General features: G+C 43.6%; 1 protein-coding gene across 5 annotated transcripts; it reads left to right on the top strand.

Moving 5' to 3' along the window:
• The first annotated feature begins 272 nt into the window (after positions 1 to 272).
• On the top strand, positions 273 to 21,302 carry gdpd4a (glycerophosphodiester phosphodiesterase domain containing 4a). Of its 5 annotated transcripts, none has more exons than XM_076990794.1 (16): positions 273 to 666; positions 7,335 to 7,621; positions 8,404 to 8,507; positions 8,598 to 8,691; positions 8,774 to 8,833; positions 8,953 to 9,051; positions 9,207 to 9,300; positions 11,704 to 11,849; positions 12,083 to 12,165; positions 13,172 to 13,322; positions 15,088 to 15,312; positions 15,524 to 15,681; positions 17,432 to 17,654; positions 17,738 to 17,820; positions 18,135 to 18,214; positions 19,668 to 21,302. In XM_076990794.1, the coding sequence occupies exons 2-16, from the start codon at positions 7,439 to 7,441 to the stop codon at positions 19,772 to 19,774; spliced, it is 1,890 nt and encodes a 629-aa protein (XP_076846909.1). In that variant the 5' UTR covers positions 273 to 666; positions 7,335 to 7,438; the 3' UTR covers positions 19,775 to 21,302. The 5 variants fall into 5 exon arrangements, with proteins under 5 accessions (XP_076846909.1, XP_076846911.1, XP_076846912.1 ...); XM_076990796.1 differs by lacking the exon at positions 273 to 666 and adding an exon at positions 3,463 to 3,619 and having other exon boundaries at positions 17,507 to 17,654; XM_076990797.1 differs by lacking the exon at positions 273 to 666 and adding an exon at positions 3,463 to 3,619 and having other exon boundaries at positions 17,507 to 17,654; positions 19,422 to 21,302.
• The last annotated feature ends 735 nt before the right edge of the window (positions 21,303 to 22,037 follow it).

The following is a 22,037-nucleotide window of genomic DNA, read 5'->3' as shown; positions in this document are numbered from 1 at the left end:
TACATAATCTACCTGGTTTTGACGTAGCTTTATACTCTGGAATTCAGTTTTTCAGTGGGAACTTTAATTTCCTTTAATTGAAGATTCAGTGCACTAAAGCACAACGCCAACGCAACTGTCTGTTGACGACACTGTGCAGTAACACGACGTTACAGCCTGTTAGTTTTGAGATAACGTGTAATTGTGTGCCTGGGAATTTTAGATAACTCCTACATGTTAATGTCCTACATCAACATTCACGTCCCAAGAATATAGTTACGTAACAGCAGTCGATAGGCTTCCGTGCGCGAGGGCTGCTACGCTTTCAGCATCCAAATTACTGCGCAAGATGTAGAGTCAATGTCGCACGTCGCGCTCACGCACGCACGCCGAGTCCGTCAGAATACATCTCTCAAAGCGTGTCGGCCAGTACGAGACTGCAGCAGTGTTGGGCTTTATGCGTTAGAGCCCTCCTCCGATCTGTCGCCACCACTCCCCCGATCGCAGCCGAGGAAATCTACCCTCACGTGCAGACATCTCAGGCTATGCCCGTGACGTTCTCTTGGGATTTTCAATTGCGTTCCAGAACTGGGAGCTGAATAGGAGCTCGTGTGTCAAGACGCGTTGCCAAGTCTGTAAAAACAATTGGTACGGAGCTTTTTATTTATCAGCGCGTCTGAACTGAAGGTAAGCCTTTGGAAATTAGATTCCATAGTGTTGGGGTAAAGTTTTCATTTATACCATGTTTACATTCTTAGGTTATTGGCTATCCAACCTCTATGTTAGAGCAGGAAGATCTGGCTTTTCCGCAAAGTGCACTAAGTATCTCATTCTGTAATGCCAGCAGGGCTTGGTGAGAGAGGAATTTGACAAGTGCCTACATCAGAGAGAGGAAAGCACTGCTGTTTTCAGATAGTTACTTTTCAAGGTTGCAGTTCAGTTAAATATCAGCGTGGTCCTCATGCACTGCTCAACATGACGCAGACTGGGACTATTCAACTGGGCACAGGTGTCCAGCGTTGATGGACGGACACAAAAGAGCGTGGACGCTGTCGTTTCTGGCTTCCTCAACAAATCTTTGGTGTTTTCACCCAGTTATTCACGTGACTGCATGTGAGCTCCTTTAACATTGCAGTTTGTGATCATGATAGCAGTGGGCCTGCTGCGTGTGCACCCGTTGTCTGTAGCGTGTCGTCTGTACTGTGTCGTCTGTACTGTGCAACGTCTGTACTGTGCCATGCTCTTGTGTTTGTATTGCATCTACAGCTAGGCTCTTAATATTGAATCTGCTTTAGGAATGTGGAAGTGGCAACCTACTTTCATAGTTACCTCACCCAAATAATTCTCATATATATATATATATATATATATATATATATATATATATATATATATATATATATATATATATATATATATATATATAATTCAAGTCAAAACTCCCTATGATGGTGGAGATTCGTATCCATATTCGTATTTGTGGTCCAAATGTAGTTCTATAGTTATAGTTATAGTTATAGTTATAGTTCCCAGGCCAAGTAGTCACAGTCCCTTCAGTGCAGAGGGTGAGAATGGCACATCCAACCCCGGCATCAGCACATCCACTTGCAAACCAGACCATCTTCCAGGTGCTTGTATGGAAAAGTCTTAGGTAGAGGCATGCAAAAAATATATAAAATACAGGTTGAGTATGTGGACATCAATTTAAACAACCACTGATTTAAACATACATAGCTCACGTGCCAGTGATTTGCATATGTGGCTCCAGCAGGCTAATCTATAGCAGCATAACTAAAGGGAGGGGTTCAGAGGTGACCACAGTCATGAGGGCTCACTGAGACATTGCTTTACACCCAAGTCATTGACACAACTAGAGTGATGCCTTGACACAGCTGGATGACAGCATCAACATCTCAGATTACCAGAAGTCTCAACGTCCCCCCGAGCCCCATACCTGCATTTTGGGAGTGCAAAAGGCGAGATGGGTTATAGTATGCAATGAGTTCGCTCAGATATTGTGGAGCAAGACCATTTAACGCCTTATAGGTCAACAAAAGAATTTAAAATTCTGAAGCCAGTGTAACGCCGAGAGAGTAGGACAATATGTAAATATATATATAGGGCACCTATTTGACAGGTGTATGTAAAACACCTTGCACCTTGCATCTACCTTATGGGTACATGGGCACAAGGTAAGTGTTTGTAATAAAGCACACAGACAGTGTACATTCATGCTTCCTTTCTTTCATTTGGAGATTCTACTAACCTTGATCATGCTTGGTGTCCTCAGACATGCTTAATGACTGTATCTCATCGATGATCCTTAATTCATAGACTGTTATTGCTTCGTGGTTAATGTGTAGTAGCCTATGTTGACCTACAGAGGGCACTATATAATATGTTGAGTAAAATAGAGGCCCCAACATTCGGACTTTAACACTGGTTTATAATCGTTCCCTCTTTGGCTTGCAGTTGTTGGGTATTCATTGTTTTAATTCTAAAATAAAGAACTATAATAATAATTAGCGAGAACACAAATGTTATACCACTATTAAAAAGGCTGTTATTAAAAGGTTCTATAGCTGTATTTATATCCCAATACAAACAAACTTATGACAACATGAAAGTTAGACGGAACTGAAACATTTAGGTTTATTTAGGGTAGTAAAAATGCAGAAGCCATACAAAGTATGAATATATATATATATATATATATATATATATATATATATATATATATATATATATATAGATATAGATAGATATAGATTTATATAATTACAACTAAAGAAATTTCCTTTTTGTCAAAGAAAGTTAATTTTTGTTTATCTGTTGTTATGATAATATATCGTTTCAGACTTTTCACTGGCAGTGAAACTAGAGAGAGTTTCCACCTTGTGGAGATGAACATTATATCAGACTGTCAAGTACAACAATAAAAGTGCCTGTCTCCTCGAGACAGGACCCCTCCATCTTAGCTGAATAAGAGTCGTTCAGTCAACCATGTAGAAAAGGCTTAAAAACGAGTAACTGTATCCAGTGTCTCACAGATGGGGGGGCTCCTGTGTCCACACAACGCAAACCGCTATGGCCCTTATGCTTCGCAAACAAAGCCGAGAGAGAGAGAGAGAGAGAGAGAGAGAGAGAGAGAGCGTATGTCCGATGTAGACATGTATTAGATATTCCTGAATAAGGGCGAGGTGACAGTATTACTCAAATATAATAACTTTTAGATAATGAACCACACTAATTATGATTGTCCTTCGTTAAAACGTAGAAAACGATGTTGTAGATTACAAGTAATGCGTATGTTTTGCATCTCGCTGAAAAAAAGTCACGAGAGGTTTTAACGCCCCACTTTGTGTCAGTGAACCAGCCAGGGTTTAATGATCCTCGACGATAGTGAGGAGGGAGAGCGGACGGGGACGTTGAGCTCGAGAGAGGGGGCGGAGACGGAGCGGGGCGCCATGCAACAAGTGGGCGGGGCTAACGAACGGGACGGGTCCGCTTCTGCCCGGTCCGCGCGGTACTGCTCACAGCAGGAGAGTGACGCTGGCTGCTCGGGTCGTTCACGGACGTCGTGTCCGTAAATATTCGTTTTCGGTGGTGGAGGTGGAGGAATAAGTCAAGCTCCATCTTTGTAAGTTAAACGTATTAGCGTTGTTGTACCGCCTGGCCCGGACGAACGTTAAACGAGTGTTATAACCTCATGGAGGTGTTATAACCTCACTGACGCAACATGTCTAATTGTACTGAGTCTTGGAGATGTGTTCCTATAATGATTCAACCTGCCACGGACGTTGGTCGTTATACTTCGTTATGGCACGAATCACAGTTTGGGGCGGTCAGGTTTTTTCCAACTGGACGCACATTCGAGAAGTACGAAGACAAATGCGTTTTGTTTAGCAGTCCATCACTTTCTGAGGTTAATGACTCTCTTTACTCGTGCAAATGGTTGTTAGGATCATGTGTGGTTTACATCATTATGACAACGCTTTATTTTTATGGGTTTGACATTATATACGGTTATCAATGTGTGGGTACTTCTACGTGCTTCAACATCCACCCATTTAACACATAAGTTTCTAAAAATGTTGTCGTATATGAATTGTTGTCTGTTAGGGTTATGTAAACCAACTTTATGAGTCCAGAAAAGCATTAGGGAGACTCCTTTTATCTTTGCAGCCGTAACGTTGTGTGTGTGTGTGGTGTGTGTTTGTGTGTGTGCTTGTGTGTGTGTGTGTGTGTGTGTGTGTGTGTGTGTGTGTTTGTGGAGAATGAACAGCAGTGCTCCTACTTCAGTGATCGTTCTCTGGCGCTCTGCTCCGGTTCGTCTCTACAGGCGGATTCTATGCGGTGGAACTGTATACCGGGTCCGACCAGGACAGGGTTAATACATGGCAGTAATTCGATATTGTGTAAATTACATGCGAAACAAAGACCCAGGGATATAAGTTGCCTATGCTTGAACTGAGAGCAGATAGATTCTTTCGTGTAATCTCATATCGTTACTTTAAGCTGACTTGTAGTCGGGAATCTGCAGTTTTGTGTCTCGGCTGTTAATTGCCAGCACGTCTAATGATTTCTCCTTATGTTATGGCGTTATGGCGTAATCCGAGCACACTAGACACGGGCAGCTGAACTTTGGGTCTTCGTTTATTACTTCCCAGCCCAGAAAATGATTCCTGTTTGTTTTATTTCCTTACTGGTGTTGAATCCTTCGGTTATTTAAAATGGATGGTCCTTAAACTTATCTTAATTTTTTCATAAATTCATATCAATTTGTGAATTCTTAACTGTATCAGACAATTTACTGTAGACTTCAAGATATAGCTACAAATAACCAACATTAAAAATGATGAGATGACCATTAGTTAATGAAGAGACACGTTTAGCTTCAAAGTGCCGCTTAAACCCTCAGAGAGCATCTGCGTGTAAACACGGGTAAGAGATAAACCGCCTTTAAATGTCAGTGTATGGTGACTGTCATTATCTCGTCTACTCTCCCCGATAGCCCCCTAGCATAATCTTTTCTAACAGTCATTAAACCGCACACTGACTCCTTTTCTCGACACCCTTTGTGTGAAATAGGGCTGCCCTACTCGGTTTCATTTCCTGCAGAGCTTCAGTACAGCTCTCGTGCCACGTTCTAAGTCACTCACTATTTCTGCAGTGTGATAACAACCCTTGATTTAATCTCTCATTCACCTCACTCTAGATACTCTTCACGTCAAAACAGGAAAAATCTGTATTATATAAGCAGTAACAGTAATAATGAAATCATAATTACAATCATTACTTGTTCCATCTGCAAGTAAAGGTAGATATTTTTTTTTTACTTTTGACACTATTATGAATATATAACAATATATTAATTTGTATTTAAAATAAATGTATTAATTATTTTTAGTTATTTTTTGGACTTGACCATTTGGACAACCAGTATTTGGGAGCAGTGTCTTAACTGCAGGAGTGGGAAATGTACTGCTGATTGTGGAATGATGAGAGACAGATCAGGCTCCTCTCTGCACCAGCACTGTCTCCATGGTGGGGGCCATCCCTGGGAAACGCTGCCCCTGGACTGAGTGAGTGGGACTTCCAGGGGTCCTTCCCTTTCCCCGGCTCAGGCCTGCGGGTTTGTCTACCGTGCGGGGGAATCTGTGGTGCACCTGGCACCTGCTCTGGCCATGGAGGGCCGTCAGTGGCAGGTGACACGTCCCTGGGGAAGGAGGACTGGGGGGGGGGTTGAGCTTCCTGTACTCCCCTTCACTTCTTAACTTCAGCTCCCTCACCTTGAATGTAGCCACAATTTTCACTTCAGGTTCCATATGTATGGATTGGAAATAGCTTCAAAACAGGTGTAGTGGCCGTGTTAGTACGTTATTAAAAGCTCTTGTGCCGTTTTCCCTTAGCTGCCCATCACGTGAGGGGGAAATGTGTTTACTTGGACCCACATTCGCTCGAAGCAGCAGGGCTGCTAAACAAGTTCTGAACAGCTGACAGGTTGACTTGCCCTGTGACAGAAAGTGAAAATTCTCCTTTTCTGCACTCCTGATCTTTGCATTCTTATCGTGTCTGGACAGGGTTAGATGCTGTGACCCCTGTCTGACCTCTTCTGAGGTTCTGACTCTTTAAGAACCAACATAGCAGGATTATGCTTTACAGTATTAATAATACAGAAGTTCTCAACTAGAAACATTTTATTTTGACAGTTCTAAGTCTAAAAAAAGTTTAAACCTCAAGGGACTTAAATCATTACTAAAATTTTTTGCTGTTTTGAGTGTTGCTGCAGAAACAGCAACGAACATTTTTGTACTATAAGTCAGCTGTTGCAAAATGCATCCTCCTGCACATTCATAACAAACAAGCTTGTGGTTGATTTGAAACAACTCGTTTTGCTAGGCTGTTTTGCAGTGCCCTAGTTATGAGAAGAATGTGTAGGTATATGAATGAGGTTGCTGGTATTTCAGGAACTGCTGGAATCCCTTGTCTGATTTACTTTGTGTGATGAGACAAAAATACACAGACTCTTACAGATTGAATATTGAATTGGATGGTAAAACTTTACTGATATTGGAGCACACCAGAGGCATAAACAGTACACAGGCAGGGATCAAAACCAGAACAGAGCAAAATGTGGCAAAGGGGGGTTTCCAGAGCGACAACAGAAGTTCATCTCCGATCAGAGAGTAGATTAGTCACAATGAAACAGAGGGTGCAAATCCAAGAAGAGCAACAAGAAGAGGTGTAACTAATAAATACTAGTGAGAAGTGGATTGCCAATGAGTCGCTGGAAGTAGGTGGAGCTAGGTGGAGTATGTGGTGTAGATGGAGTATGTGGAGCTAGGTGGAGTGGGTGGAGTATGTGGAGTATGTGGAGCTAGGTGGAGTAGGTGGAGCTAGGTGGAGCTAGGTGGCAGGCGGTTCAATTGACTGAATGCGGCATCCTGGGAAATAGAGTTCAAATAGGCAACCTAACACTTCGTACACTTCATTCCATATTCAAAATTATATTGCTAATATTTATTTATATATAATATTTATTATATTGCTAATATTGTGCATGCAGTGTCGACTGGCAGCTTGCCTGCTGCTCTCCTTTGCTGCCGAGTTTAGAAGCGTATTTACCATCCTCTACTGATGGTGCTACACCATCTTTCTCTAGCTCTTCTCCTCAGGATTACAAGTTTCATCAATGGTATAAGCCAAGCTCTGTCTCCTACATCCTACCTTGGAGTTTGAATAATTCTCTCCGTCTCTCTCTCTCTCTCTCTCTCTCTCTCTCCATCTCTCTCTCTCTCTCTCTCTCCATCTCGCTCTCTCTCTCTATTTCTTGCTCTCTCCCTCTATTTCAGGTGTCCTGCTGCTCCTTCTCAGGCTCCTCTCCCCAAACATTTGCCCCTCCTCCAGCTCGAGTGAGTGGGACCCACCGTGCTCCATGGTGGGCAGCGGATGACCCATGGGCCGCTCTCCCGTCAGCCTGTCCACACTGAAGCTGGGGAGGTTAAAGGTCGTGCGGCGCCAGCTGCTTCAGCGCTACGAGCACCAGCCGTTCGTCTCCTGCCTGGCCGGCCTGTATGGCTGCCAGTGGAGACGATACCAGCGGGCCAGGGCCCAGCCTGGGGAGTGCTGCTGTAGCCGGGTACACACACACACACACACACACACACACACACACACACACACACACACACACACACACACACACAATACACACATACAGGGCCCAGCCTGGGGAGTCCTGCTGTAGCCGGGTGAGCTCTGTATACACACACACACACATGGAGCATATGGATATATCCTTGGCATGCAGTAAACAACGTGAAATATAGGAACATTATGTTTGCAACTGTATATGACGTAATTCCAAGATGACACCCTCCCACACACTCAATAGAAAGCAGATGAAGTTTCCTCTCACTTTAAACAGTGTCTGCCCATGCAGTGCGCTACACACACGCCAGCTGGAAGCTCTCAGGTCGCCCACCCCCATTAGAAACAGCTTACGCTCTCACTTTTGCCGTATTTGCTGATTACACTATCCTCAGCCTGCTGAACGATGCATTGATTATGCTCTCTCTCTCTCTCTCTCTCTCTCTCTCTGTCTATCTCTCTCTCTCTGTCCCTTTCTTTGCTGACACTCTGTTTTTTGTTATTCTGCCCTAATTTAGCACTAACAGCTTATAGCGGAGCAGCCACTTGGCATACAATTTCGTGTTACAATTTCCCTGGAATATTAGAACATCTGCACCTTACCCACAATGCCTCACTCTGATAGTGCCCTATAGATGTGTGGAGTTGGGAGGGGTGATCTAGAGAAGCACTCCCTCAGAGTCCCGCTCCTCCAGGACTCCCTACCCCTCCACTGAACAGGTGCGGGGTCGTTACTAAAAGCCGCGTGTGCCCACTCTCTGCTCATTTCAGTTGGAGTGCAGTAGCTTTGGTCTCCTTCTTGCCACCTTCTTCCTGACTCTGGTGTTCCTGTATTTCTGGAGCGAGGCTCAGAATGACTACAATGACTTTGATTGGTGAGTGAGAACCCCACAGAAATGTGCACTCGTGAAAACTCCGCCGACCTAGATCACCGAGTCCTGTGTCCCGTTTGTGCCGTCTTTCAGGTTTAACTTCGGGACCATGGGCTTCTGGTTCCCCTGGTCCGTGGTGCTGCTGGTGGTGGCCGCAGCGCTCTTCACCTACATCGCCCTCCTTCTGGTGAGAATAGGGAACATGCAGCAAAATTCAATGCATTCAATTTTGTGCATTGTTTAAAAAAAAAACAACTATGCCTTCGCAGGTCTTAGCAGTGTGCCTTCTCTCTGAGGGACAGAGGCTTTATCTACACTGGAGCCATAAGGTAAAGGCTTTGTAGTCTTTAGTCACCATTATTTTTTTACTTATTCTTTTTACTTTTTTGAAACTTAATAGGAATTAATTAGGATGCATCATTAATGGTATTGGTTTTGGGTTGTACAGATTGGTATTCTGGTGACCCTCACCTTCTCTGTGAGTGCCACAGCTGTGCTGTCTGACGTGTGGAGCAAAGAATGGAAGACCCTCCTCCTCTCATTTCAGGTTGGTTAGTTTACCTGTTTGTTTATTTATTGGAAAATTGGCAAATTTGCATTGTCTACGGGTCTCAGGTACTCAAGGTCCAACTAGCAATGTGTCGCTCGGTAAAGTGCCTGATTCATGTATAAATAACATTGCCATTTATTTACTGGTTGTAGGTCACGGCACCTTTTCTACATGTGGGCGCGGTCTCAATAATGACCCTCCTGTCTTGGCCAATAGCTTTACACTTCTTCCGAATGAATAAGAGAGGTGAGTGTCGTTACATGCTGTGGTGTTGCTCTGTGCAAATGTCCTTTAAAGCTTATACAACATCACAGGTGTTGCATTTGTAAAAGACAAAGACCTTTTGGCTTCCTTTGGCTTGTCGGAGTTGCTGTTGTTTTTGGTTTGTTGTAATAGGTCAGCCATTTTCTGGCAGAAGTAAAATCATTTTTGGTTTATGTGTTCTTAAAAGAGGCCAGGATGATCATAATTAATTTTGAGATGCTTCTATCTCCATGTTTTTCATTGGCTAAATATACCCATGTCAGGACTGCCATGTAAACACATTTGCCTAAGTTTATCCTTAGTACTTAGACCAGTTTATCTGGTCTACACTAGTAGACAAAGTAACAATAATTTGTACAATCATCAGCCACTTTAGATTGACCTGTCCAAATGCAGTTACTGAAATACTCATACCAGCCCACCTGGCACCAACCATGGCACGTTTAAAGTCACTTAAATCACCTTTCTTCCTCATTCTGATGCTGGGATTGAACTGCAGAAGAATATCTTGGCCATGTCTACATGCCTAAATGCATTGAGTTGCTGCCATCCATGCTGGGCCAGCCACCTCCTGCCTAACCAGATATGATGGAGGATCAACCCACTGCCCTGACTAACCAGTGCTGATGAAGGATAAACCCACTACCCTGGGCCCTCTCACCACCCTGAATTCTCCTCTGCTATGACTAACATGACCAACCGTCAAGACATTTGGGACTGAACAGGAATTACATAAAGAACTCATGTATATAATACACACCAAGATGGACTTTATTTATCCCTCACATCTTTTCTTTGTTTTTCTCTTTTTAAATTGTTGTAATGGTGACCGGCGTCGGCCAGAGGAGGATGGGTTCCCCCACTGAGTCTTGGTTCTTCTCAAGGTTTCTTCCTCATGCCCTTAGGGAGTTTTTACCTGCCACTTTCACCCTTGGCTTGCTCACTGGGGGCTTGGACTTGGACACTTGTAAAACTGCTTTGTGACAACAACTGTTGTAAAAAGCGCTATATAAATAAAATTTGATTTGATTTGATGTGATTGAGTTGCTGCCATGTGATTGGCTGATTCGACATTTGCATTAATGAGCAGTTGGACAGGTGTAAAGTGGCCGGTGAGTGTATGTCCGGGTTTTATTTGGAAGTCTCATTTTGCTCACTGACCATTCCCCACGTAAATGGTCAGATAGCTTTTTTACCGTATTAATAAAGCAGTGTGGTTATGTCAGTAAAAACCTCAGAATGACATCAGCCCACTATTGTGATGTGGTGAGTGGTGTGCGGTTATGAAAGTCTAGTTGCGTCACTCTTCATGACGTGTCACTCGTCCTCCTGTGGAGTGCTTCTTTCTGTGGATTTCTAACCTTCCCTCTTTCTTTGTATTCCTCTCACTCCTGGTTTCTGGTTGTCATGGGCACTGTCGTGAGGCTGGCTGAGAGGCTGACTCATGTCTGGGGCTCTCGCAGAGCCCATGATGAGAGGATGACAAATGAAACAGGGAGAGAGAGAGAGAGGGAAAGAGAAAGAGAGAATGGGAAAGACTGGTGTGAGAGCCACAGGCTTGCCTCACCCTCTTTGCACCAGCCGTGTCAGACACTCATCACCATACACACACCCATCCATTGTTCATACACCATACAGACGTCTTTCTCTTCTCTCTCTCTTCTTTCTCTATCCCTCTCTCTCTGGGAAAATATGTTCACTTTCTCATCTTGGAGTCAGCTTCAATTTAACATTGACCTTACACATCGATTTCTTATCTCCTTTGCGTGTATCTTGTGTCTGTTCATTGCTGTCTTCGCCTGCAAGGACAGTGTGATTTTCAAGCTTCTGACAGTAAAACATCCATTTCTCTCAGTCTGAGCTAAAACTTAATCTTGCACGACGATGTCATAAATGCCATCAACGGACCAACAAGCTTGGGACGCTTTAACTGCAGGCCGATTGGCCTTTCTCAGTGGTTAGAAACCCATGCATCATCTTCTGTGTTCCCCCACAATGGACCAACTGAGTAGAACTGTTCAGTGATTTAACAGACCAGCATTGTTGCCAGATCCAGTCCTTCTAATCCCTCGCCATTGCGGAGCTGCAGAAGGACCACAGCTTACATCCAATATTTACACTCAGTCCACCTGAATGAATGAGCCTTACCATGAGAGCTCAGCCAATCAGAATACTGCGTGAGGCTTGAACAGGCATTAGGTCAGAGCCTGATTAGTATGGTTATAATTGCTATCTGTACTTTTAAGGACATCATATAACCGCGTACAATTATAATAAATGTAATGGCCCGCTTTGGTATTGCACTGCGGTCACACGTGATTGGCTGAATGGGAGTGTGTGCGGGCATGCGATGTTCCTCTAAGCTCTCGGGTCTTGTCTCTGCAGTAAGGCAGGTGGCCATCCTGGGCTCGTTTCTGGCTGTGCTCTTCGCCTTATACCTGGTTCCACTGGGCATGTATTCCCCCTGCATCAAAGAAGAGGGCACCTTGGGCCCAGTGCCCTTTCTGATTGGCCACAGAGGCGCACCCATGGTAACGTGTCTGTGTTCCTGCACATCTTCTGTTAGCATACAGAAGTCATTTAGATATTAGATAAGTTAGTTGTGCCCTATTTGTTAACTTATTTTTTCATTAATTAGCGAACAGTTAAAAAGTAAATTTAAAAGTTGTGAGAAATCAATATACGCATTTCTTACTACTATCAGATGAACATATTTCTGAGTAATACTGAGTCCTTGAATGAAGGTTCTGTTGTGTGTGGTCAGCTTGCACCAGAGAATACCCGGCTGTCCTTCCAGAAGGCCGTGGAGGTGGGCGGAGACGGCCTGGAGACAGACGTCACAATTAGGTAAGCACAGGCTCCCTCTCTCTCCCTCTCTCTCTCTCCATCTCTCTCTCTCCCTCTCTCTCTCTTTGTCTTGCTCTTTTCTGCCTCTCTTGTTTCTGTCACTTGTTCTGTCTCACTCTTTCTCCCTCTTTCTCTCACTCCTTCGCTCTTACATTCCATTACCCTGTTTACTCCATACAGAGGAAGACATTGCTCATTTCATCCCCAGACACCTCCTCCACCACCTCCGCACACGCACAGTTCTGCTGCTGGGGTCCCTCTGGCGTAGGCAATGTCTCCTGCCCCCTGCTCATTTACCAGACCCAGGGAGATGTTGTCCGGGCAGCCTCTATAAATAGAGACCAGACGTTAGCTGGGGACTCCAGGTCACCCTGCTCCTCCTATGATGAGTAGATAAAGCCATTAGAAACACACTAATCCTGTTAGTGGGTCCTTAGCTGGATCCACAGGTAGCGCTAGTCATGACCACATTTGGTGTTACCATGGCAAGATGATAGTTGCAAAGACACGTACAACATCCAAAAAAAAATGAATTTTGGTTGGATGGGATTATATGCAAATGAACCAGAATGTGGCAAGTTTGTTGATTTGTTTGCTTGTTGATTGTATTCTGTAGCCATTGAAGCTTCTCATTTTTTCTGCTTCAGTTGACTTGGCTGACTGGATTATCAAATACCAGAGTGTCCTGGCTAATCCTAGATGGTCCTTATTGATGCTCAGTGGCTGATTTTAAAAGTGAAGTGGTTCACACGTAACAAATGGAAATATTTTGGTCAAAATAATAGCGATTAATGTTTTGTCACATCAAGTATTCACAATATTGCATAACAGTATTTCTGATATATTAATATAAACATAACATGGTCTTTTTATCCTTCTTGGGCAACCTCGTCAGTCATAATAATGAGAACTTCACTTTAACCTGGAAGTGTTAACTCCACCACCATCTTCTCCTGCCTCCCTGCCGACTGTAAATCTACTGTCGACCCAAACTTCCTGCCCACAGTTATGACGGCGTCCCCTTCCTCATGCATGACGGCACACTGAGGAGAACCACCAACGTGCATGAGGTGTTCCCCAACCGGACGGACACCCTGGCAGCCATGTTCACCTGGGCTGAACTGGAGGTGCTCAGCGCTGGAGCGTGGTTCTTACAGGTCAGACTCTCGCTGAGCCTCCTTGCTCCACATGAGGGCTCCACTTCAAGCCAGTAGCGTCTCTAGACAACTTACTTGTGTGATTTCAGTCTCACGAGGCACTACATGATCAACACCAACTCTCACCCAATTACAAACCTCCTCATCAGGACTCTAAACACATTAACATGTTTTATAGCTTTCCACCATTCTCTCTTCTACCATTCTCTCTTCTACCATTCTCTCTTCTACCATTCTCTCTTCCACCATTCTCTCTTCTACCATTCTCTCTTCTACCATTCTCTCTTCTACCATTCTCTCTTCTACCATAGGCCTGCTGCTTTTTTTCCTTCTTGTTGACTGATAGTAACTTGTTCTTTGAACAGCTGCGCTGTATTGCCAGTGGCCTCTTTTTTGAGTGACCTGCTTTGAAAACAGGGACGGTGAAGTCTGGGAATTTTGTGTTAAAGCGTCCTGCTAATACCTGCCCTCTGCTGGAAACCAGGTCACTCATGAGAGGCGTAAAAATGGTTAGCCACAACGCACCCAGACTACAGGACTTGGGTACAGTCAGCCAACTGGCATCAGAGTCCAATAGTGATACTGGCAGTGGTGGATTGCAGGCTGACTTTAAAATGCTATTGTGCAACTACCTAATTTAGCAACTGCTCAGTGTAAAAGGAAATCTGTATAAACAGTGCTGTTGTTTATTCTGGCTTTGCAGTTCTGTTACCAGATCTTCAGCTTACAATAATTCATCCGTCCATTTAAAATCATGTCGCAAATGAGATGGTGTAACACAGTAGTGGAAAATGCTCTTGTCTACCACACACTGAAATGGTGACTTATTTTCAGTACCTATGAGTTCATGCTGTATCATATGTTGTAATGTTGTTTGAATAATGCCGGTAATGTGAGAGTAGAAGGGGAGACACTGAACGAAGGGAAGTGTCTATTGATCAAATACAGATTCACATCTTAAGGGATATTTTTGTAACTTGTCATCTTAAATCTTCCATTACTGTTCTGGTCTGGAAAAGGAAAAAAAATAGCCTGTGATCTCATAAAAGACCTGCTGCTCTTGCAACAGTAAAAAGACATTTGAACACCTAATGCTAACATGCTTAAAGACCATAATAGCCTCTCCTTAATTCCCTACTATTGTGTGTACTGGTTTAGCTTTGCATTCAGCAGTCATTCCTGATGTATTGCTTAGCAAACTTTCCTAAATGAAGGTAGAACAGGCCACCTGCAAATGGAGCCACAGCGTCCTAACTAACAGGTTCAGTATGTTTGAACGGTTGTGTACTTCAGTCAGTCTATTAGCACTGGCGTACTGCAAGACTACATGCTCTCACCTCTCCTCTATTCTCAATTCAACAATGACTGGACTTCCAGTGACTCCAGTTAGTTAATTCACAAGCAGCAATGAGGGCAAACATGACATAGAAATACACTATATTGCCAAAAGTATTTGCTCACCTTCCTTGACTCACATATGAGCTTAAGGTGTTTTATCGGGTTGAGGTCAGGACTCTGTGCAGGCCAGTCAAGTTCATCCACATCAGACTCTACCATCCATGTCTTTATGGATGTCTTTATGCACTGGTGCACAGTCATGTTGGAAGAGAAAAGGGCCAGCTCTAAACTGTTCCTACTACAAAGTTGGGGGTGAATCTCACAGTAGAACTAAATTTATATTTATAATCTGTTTATAATGGATATATTCACATTTACAGTCACAGGACAAATGAGCCATTTTCTTGCATGCCCCCCTGCCCTGCAGAGGGATCCATTTGGCACGGCCTCAGGTCTTGATCCTGAGGAGCGGGCCCAGGTGGAGAACCAGACGGTACCCACGCTGAAAGACTTTCTGGACCTGGCTGCCCAGCACAGTCGCATGGTGATCTTTGACCTCCGGCGACCACCCCAAGGACACCCGTATCGGGATACATGGATCAACCGAACACTGGAGGTCATCCATAACGAATCCTCCATCAATTCCAGCAAGGTAGGCCGGTATTCCTGCTATGTGCCATACATAAAACACAAGCAAATCTATTTCGCTTATTTGATTCCCAAATATTAGAGCAGGCCTTGCATTATAATGTGAAATAGAAAAACAAAGAGAAGAGATTGGGTAAACTAAACTAAAACCTGTGTGTTTAATAAAAGTATGTGTGTGTGTGTGTGTGTGTGTGTGTGTGTGTGTGTGTGTGTAGGTGCTGTGGCTGCCAGCGTATAAGAGGAAACTGGTCCAGGAGTTTGACCCAGAGCTGCAGCAGACGTCAGGGGTGCGAGCATCCATAGAGGAGCTGCAGGAGGAACACATCGTCCGCCTCAACCTCCATTACAGCTCCATGTCCCAGGATCAGATCAGGTACCACAGCACCCCCGGCCCTCACTGCCCGCATGGGGAAAGGAGAGCCCCTGCTGCTTAGTGTAATAAAGGCCAGGCAGTGTGTCACACTGCAAAAGTATGAACAGCTTATCCTGACATGGTCTGGATCGGTCTGGGTCTCTTAGCCAAAACCACAGTCATGGACTGAATGTTGAACATTTTCCAAGTGCATATTTTTTCGCTAGCACTTTAAGTTAGAGTCTGTTCAACCTTTACAGTTAAATCAACTCAGCCTTAAACAATCCGAGATGAGGACATTCTGGGTGTGGTCTTAATACTCCAGTGAGCATGATTGACACTGATTGACAGTTTGCTTGTCAGAAATGACTGTGCTGAATGCAAAGCTAAAGTCTTCACAGACTTTTAGGTTACTGCTGCGCATGCAGAGCTGAATATAAACACGCAGGGGGACTCGGAGTCATACACCCATAAATCTACGAAGGGTTTTGCAAAGCATTCTCAATTCCTGGCCCTAGAATAGCCTCAGTCACATGGAGCTACTGGAATATTAGTGTTTTGTTTTTTGTTTGCTTGTTTTCAGCAGGATGAAAATAAAACTGTCGGCTTGTACACACATTTCAAACTCCATGGATGGTTAAATATTGCTTGAGCTTCGTTTCAACAACATAGCCACATGTTGGCTTTACCCAGTATTAAGACCAACTATTTTACATCGCAAGGGAAGCAAGAGGAGGCGAGATAAATGAGTCATTAGTTAATTAGGCACGTTTTACCCATATCCAGAAGAGCAAGGTTAACCTAACCTATAAGATTTAGATTATTCGGTGCTTAAACTTGAACACGAAACAGTTAATATTTTTTCATTCCTTATTCAGTTCATTTATCAATGTCAGTTTTGTCAGTTTCTTTAAACACACTGACACACACACACACGCACACAGAGGCCCAGAGAGGTTGCCTGGATGGGGCATGGAGCAATTTTTTAATACGTGCCAGGCAATAAGAGCCAAGACATGGGACCCAGAGGGCCCAGTCTGCTGTGTTTCAGACTTATGTAACAGGGTCGTCTCTGCCATGGCAGCTCTGGCAAAGAAGTGTAAGCTACTTAAACTTGGCAGTGTGACACTGAATTACTGCTCATACAGAGATGACCTCAGCTTTATAGATCTTTATAGATCTTTCTCACAAAATGTTGTGGGCTGGCTGAGACTGAAGCAGAGATCCAGGAGTAGCATGTTCTATAGAGATCTACAGGGATCTGTGTGCACGCCTTTAACATCAGCAGAAAGATCCATAAAGTTAATTTTGTTTTTCGGCATTAAACCACCATGAACCATAATTTTCTTTTTTGCCAGAAATGCACCTCAAATTATTTAAATGTACTGTATGGTATTTCTGTCTTTACAGTAGAGATTAATAGAGTATAAATTATATACAGATTGTTAAGTACAATACCAATATAGCAGAAGATTGCAAAATGCAAATGAGCATATTTTGTGGCAAGCTGTTCCAGATGAGTGTTCTTTAGACCTTTGAGTGTTCTTTGTGGTCAATCGAAATGTTTAGCAATGTTTTTGATATAAAAAGATGTGCAAGATATGAACAAAATCTTTGATGCAATTATATGAAGACTGTGATATAATCTAACCATACTTTAGAGGTCTAAGATGTGCCTGATTAAAATCAGCACTATTCTGACTGAGTGCAGCTTTTGTCTTTAAGTGCTCCTTTTTGCTCTTCTCACCACGTCACTTTCCACTCCTGTCAGGACCCGAGAGAGCTGGAGTCAGCCCCTCTCACCCCTTCTGCTCTTCCTTGTGTTCCTGCTCCTCTTCCCCACTAGTAAATACGCGTCTGTGAACATCAGCACCAACCTGTATGTGATCAGCCAGCCCTGGCTCTTCTCCCTGGCCTGGTGCGCTGGGGCCCAGTCCGTCACCACCAACGCCCTGCACCTCCTCAGGACCCTACGCAAGCCCATCTTCCTCATGGTGAGTGGAGCTGCCCGATCCACACCCTTAACTCCGACCGCTCATCTCAACACGTTCCTGATTCGTCTCCGTCTCTCACACAGAGCCCGCACGAGTACAGCGTGATGTGGATCCTCACGGATATCGTCTCCGCTATCTTCATCACAGCCGTTTTCATATTCCACTGGTGAGTTTGGAGCGAGCGCTTCAAAGGTCATAGTGCACGTTGGAGTGTTAAGGCCAGTATTCACTCCAACCTTCAGCACACTAATCTTACAAAACATCAGACGTCGAAACAAAACATCAGTGGTCGAACTGCTGTGCCAGAGTGTCATTGATGCAAGAGTGTCTAGAATGCCCTCACACTCGAGAATTTGCCTTGCCAGGTCTTTCTCTGAATATTCAAAAGCCATGTTCATTTTCACGGTGTCACATTTAATATTACAAAGACCTTTTGGTTAATTATGGGTGGAGAGTCACTAGTTACTGTCCTTCTTAAAGGTGGCGGGAGAGAGGCTTGCCTTTCTGGTCAGGTGCTAGGCAGGCTCATGAGAATGGACTCTACAGCAAGTTCAGGACAGGTAAGAGCGGCCAGTCTGTGAATGTGCAGGCTGGCATGTGCTACTGTTGTTGCCTATCTGTGAACGCGTAGGCTGGCTTTGCACTACTGTTGTGGCCCATTTACATGTGTTGCCCCTAATGTCTTGGTACCTGTTCTCCTTGTTGCCATAAATGCCCCAAGGTTCATTCAAAAAGACAAAATGTAATAAAGCCTAGGGTTTTATCGTTTTTAGTGTACAATATGGTGAATATGGGGAAAATAAATTGAGGCTTTAAGTAGTGACATGGCATATTAGAGCTCAAATAGCTAACAAAATGCTACTTGAATGAGGGGTAACAGAATGTTACTTGAATGAGGGGTAAAAAAAAGGGTACTTGAATGAGCGGTAACAGAAGGGTACATGAATTAGGCTTTTTTCCTCAGTCCTTGATGAGCAGAGAGGTAGTGGCTGGGAGTTTGGAGTGCTGCAGATATGTTCTCCTTAAGTAGATGTATTATTTGTCCTGGGCTCTGATATAAATATCAAACATGGAGAGTAGTGCCAATTAGTCAGTGACACTGTATGTGTAGCTACAAATAATTTGCACTTCTAATTAATCTTCCATAGTTATTTATTTTATTATCAGGCAAATAAAAGGACTAAATAACATTATTATTTTATTTTTACTATTAATAACTTATTACTAATATTATTTTTATACAAACATTTGATAATGTAAAATATATATATATATATGTAAATGTGCCATATTTTGTCAATTGTGATTTTTCACGGCAATCAAAATTTGTCCTCTGCTTTTTACCCATCTGTGCAGTTAGAACACACACACACACTAGTGATTACCATGGGGCTGTGGATTACACGTGCCCAGAGCGGTGGGCAGCTCTTGTCTCGGAGCCCGGGAAGCAGTTGGGGTTAGGTGCCTTGCTCAAGGGCACCTCAGTCATGGCCTCATGAATTGAATGAATGAATGAACCCACGACCCTCTGGTCACAAGACCATTTTCCTACCACCAGACTATGACTGTCATGACCATGACTGATAATAAAGTAATAAAAATGTAAAATAAATAACTAAACAACTACAAAACTGCCAACCAGCTTGAAGTGAAATCAGATGGCAAAACCTTGGTGCATTTTGTACCTGTCTTCACAGACTGCAGTATTGCTCACCTGCTTGCATGCACAGAGCTTTGCTTTGAAATTCATCGCTTTCTGTGTTGTAGATTCCTTGGAAATTCAGGGCATTCGTTGGAATCCCGTGTTCTCTGAACGTTCCACCTGGAGCTCCGCCTCTCTGCCCCCATAGCCCACCCACCCCATGCATGTCCCCTCCACAACCCCGTGCATGGCTGCTCTGTGCTGGTGTGACCCCTCACCTTTCCCTCTGCTGTACTCTAATGAACCCCATGGACGTACTCTGATAACCCCATTTTCCCCCCTTCCGCCATATCTGACTCGCCCGTCGACAGAGCTCAACGACGTGTGGTCCATCTCTAGCCTCAGTGTGCGAGGGGAGGGGCGTGGCCTGCCGACAACGCCAACCCTGCCCACCATATCTGAGGAGCCTCCGGTCTGAGGCCAGCCCGGTGAGGGCTCAAGAGAAGCAAGTGTTAGGAGCAATGTGTGTGTGCTTCCTAGCTGTTGCCTACACAAAGACATCCATCCATCCACTCAGGCCTCATAATCTCCATCGCCTGTATATTCGCTATTGAGTTTCAGACTGGCATGAGTGAGATGTAGCGCAAAATGTGGACTGCTTTGTATGTGACTGACTACACATGAAGCAAACAGCATCCTCTGACCTGAAAACCAAGAGGAACTCCAGTCTCTGTGGACCACGGCGAGGTACTATGAGCAGTCTACAGCGTGGAACTGTTGGGCACCACGTGCTGCCAAGAGGGTGATGCGCAGGAATTCATGGACACACTCATGTTGAAGATGAATTCTTCAGCCATCGGCTGACTCATTAAAATGAGAAGCTGAGGAAACTAGAAGAAAAAAAAAAAAACGTACTGCACTTTGTGACAGAATATGTGGATAAATATATAGAGTAGCATATTATACTGTAGTAAAGATATCTAAGGTCAGTTACTTTAGAGTCTTAATAATAATGAATTACTGCTTATTGCTGAATGTATTTTATCAAAAAGCACCAGTTTTGATTTTCATTTTCAGTTAGCTTCTGTATCTTCTGTCAGAGTTGTGATGTGGAAAAATGACCATATACCAGTCAGCAGCATCCTGTCATTATGCGGATACCAGTAATTGAACAGCTGTAACGAATTTACTGTGAGGGCTGCAAAGCTCCTGCGCAATTGGCTCCAGCCGTATTCAAAAAGGCACGGAGCTAGTGTTTTTAAGATCTGGGAGCAATCGACAATCTGCATATTAAAATGTTGATGGAAAATATTTTTCTGTGGTGGTTTGAAGAACGTGCAGTAATGGGATGTGTGAAGAAGATCGCTGTCTAAAACGGGTGCGAGGAACCCTGTTGAACCAACACGGAAGGAAAATGGTAGTCCACAAATCTGACAGATGGTGCACCTGAAGCACTTTTACATATACAAGCTGCCACAGTAGGTACACACCCTATCCTGCCTCACAGGTCCAGTCATTATTCATAAAGGGAGCACTTGTGTGTTTTTTTTTATCATGCCATGCCATCATCATTCCCAGTAAACAGAAATTCAGTTTGCCAGCTATATGAAATGTAACGACAGCCAGGAGGACTTATATTTATTTAATTTCTTGCATTGATTTTTCTGTAACTACAGCTGTGTAGTATGTATGGCTGTATATACGATCAAAATGAAATTGGAACAAAATGTACTGTGAAAATCATTTTGGATGTAAACAAAGCTAGAGGATCACAACTCGTGTTGTTCTCTGACAGAACGGACGGAGCTTCAAAACACGACACCACCTGTTGTACCTCAACATTTGTAAAGTACATAAGCCTTAATCTGAGCATGTTCCTAATCAGAAAGACGACTTCTACTTACAGAAGTATGTTATGACCAATTAGCGTAGTTCCTCTTTACTGTACGGCTGATAAATCATGCAAGAATTCACTATCCTTGTCAAATAAAAGCAATTGGAGCACAGCTTGCACAGTAACACATTTGTTTGACATTATACAAGAGCAACGTTTTCCAACAGAATCCTTGGGGACCACCCTACAGTTTGTGATTTTGCTCCCTGTATATCAGACATTCAACATTCGGCAGCGGGAACAATCAAAATACTTGGGGAAACCCAAAGTGTTTCACTGGGAAGGAACTAATGCAAACATAACTTTCCCGTCCAGCTTAAAGGCAGTCACTGACATATACAGCTACTATGTTCTCATCAAATGTGACGGTCACCAAAGTCACTACTGGGCACAATTGAAATGCAATGGCCAAAGTACATTTGTGCAGTCACAGGTGTAAAAGGTGGCAGCCAGTATTTCTGCCACACAGCTTAAGACTCTACTCTCCTCTCCTCTCCTCCCCTCTTACTCAGGGATTAATCTCAGAGTCACAAGACTTCTAAATCTTTGCTACAATGTTACTTCTACTATAGCAAGAAATTAGATTGTAGATGCCTGTATATATTTGATAAACAGCTATCGGCTTTAAAAGAAGTTTATGCTACAAGACATATAGAGTTATGACCAATGCAAACTGGGTTATACTTATCCAGACCACAACCTTCATCTATGCCATTTTGAAATAAGGCCATGGGTTGTAGAAATCTGTTTTCTCCAGCTTAGATAGCATATAACAAATACCTCTGCCTAACAATATTTCATCTTAGACAATGTTTCTGCTGTTGAAGCTATGATAATCTGGAAACAT

This window comes from Brachyhypopomus gauderio, chromosome 2 (genome assembly GCF_052324685.1).
Source record: "Brachyhypopomus gauderio isolate BG-103 chromosome 2, BGAUD_0.2, whole genome shotgun sequence".
NCBI classification, from domain to species: Eukaryota; Metazoa; Chordata; class Actinopteri; order Gymnotiformes; family Hypopomidae; genus Brachyhypopomus; species Brachyhypopomus gauderio.
The sequence above is the reverse complement of the archived record's forward strand: the minus strand, read 5'-3'. Positions and strand labels throughout refer to the sequence as shown.

Excerpts from the sequence above, each read along its gene's own strand:
- gdpd4a (XM_076990794.1), top strand. The coding sequence starts at position 7,439 with ATGGGCCGCTCTCCCGTCAGCCTGTCCACACTGAAGCTGGGGAGGTTA. Across the intron at positions 8,692-8,773 it reads CCTACATCGCCCTCCTTCTG|GTCTTAGCAGTGTGCCTTCT; the intron begins GTGAGAATAGGG and ends ATGCCTTCGCAG. Across the intron at positions 13,323-15,087 it reads CTGGAGCGTGGTTCTTACAG|AGGGATCCATTTGGCACGGC; the intron begins GTCAGACTCTCG and ends CCTGCCCTGCAG.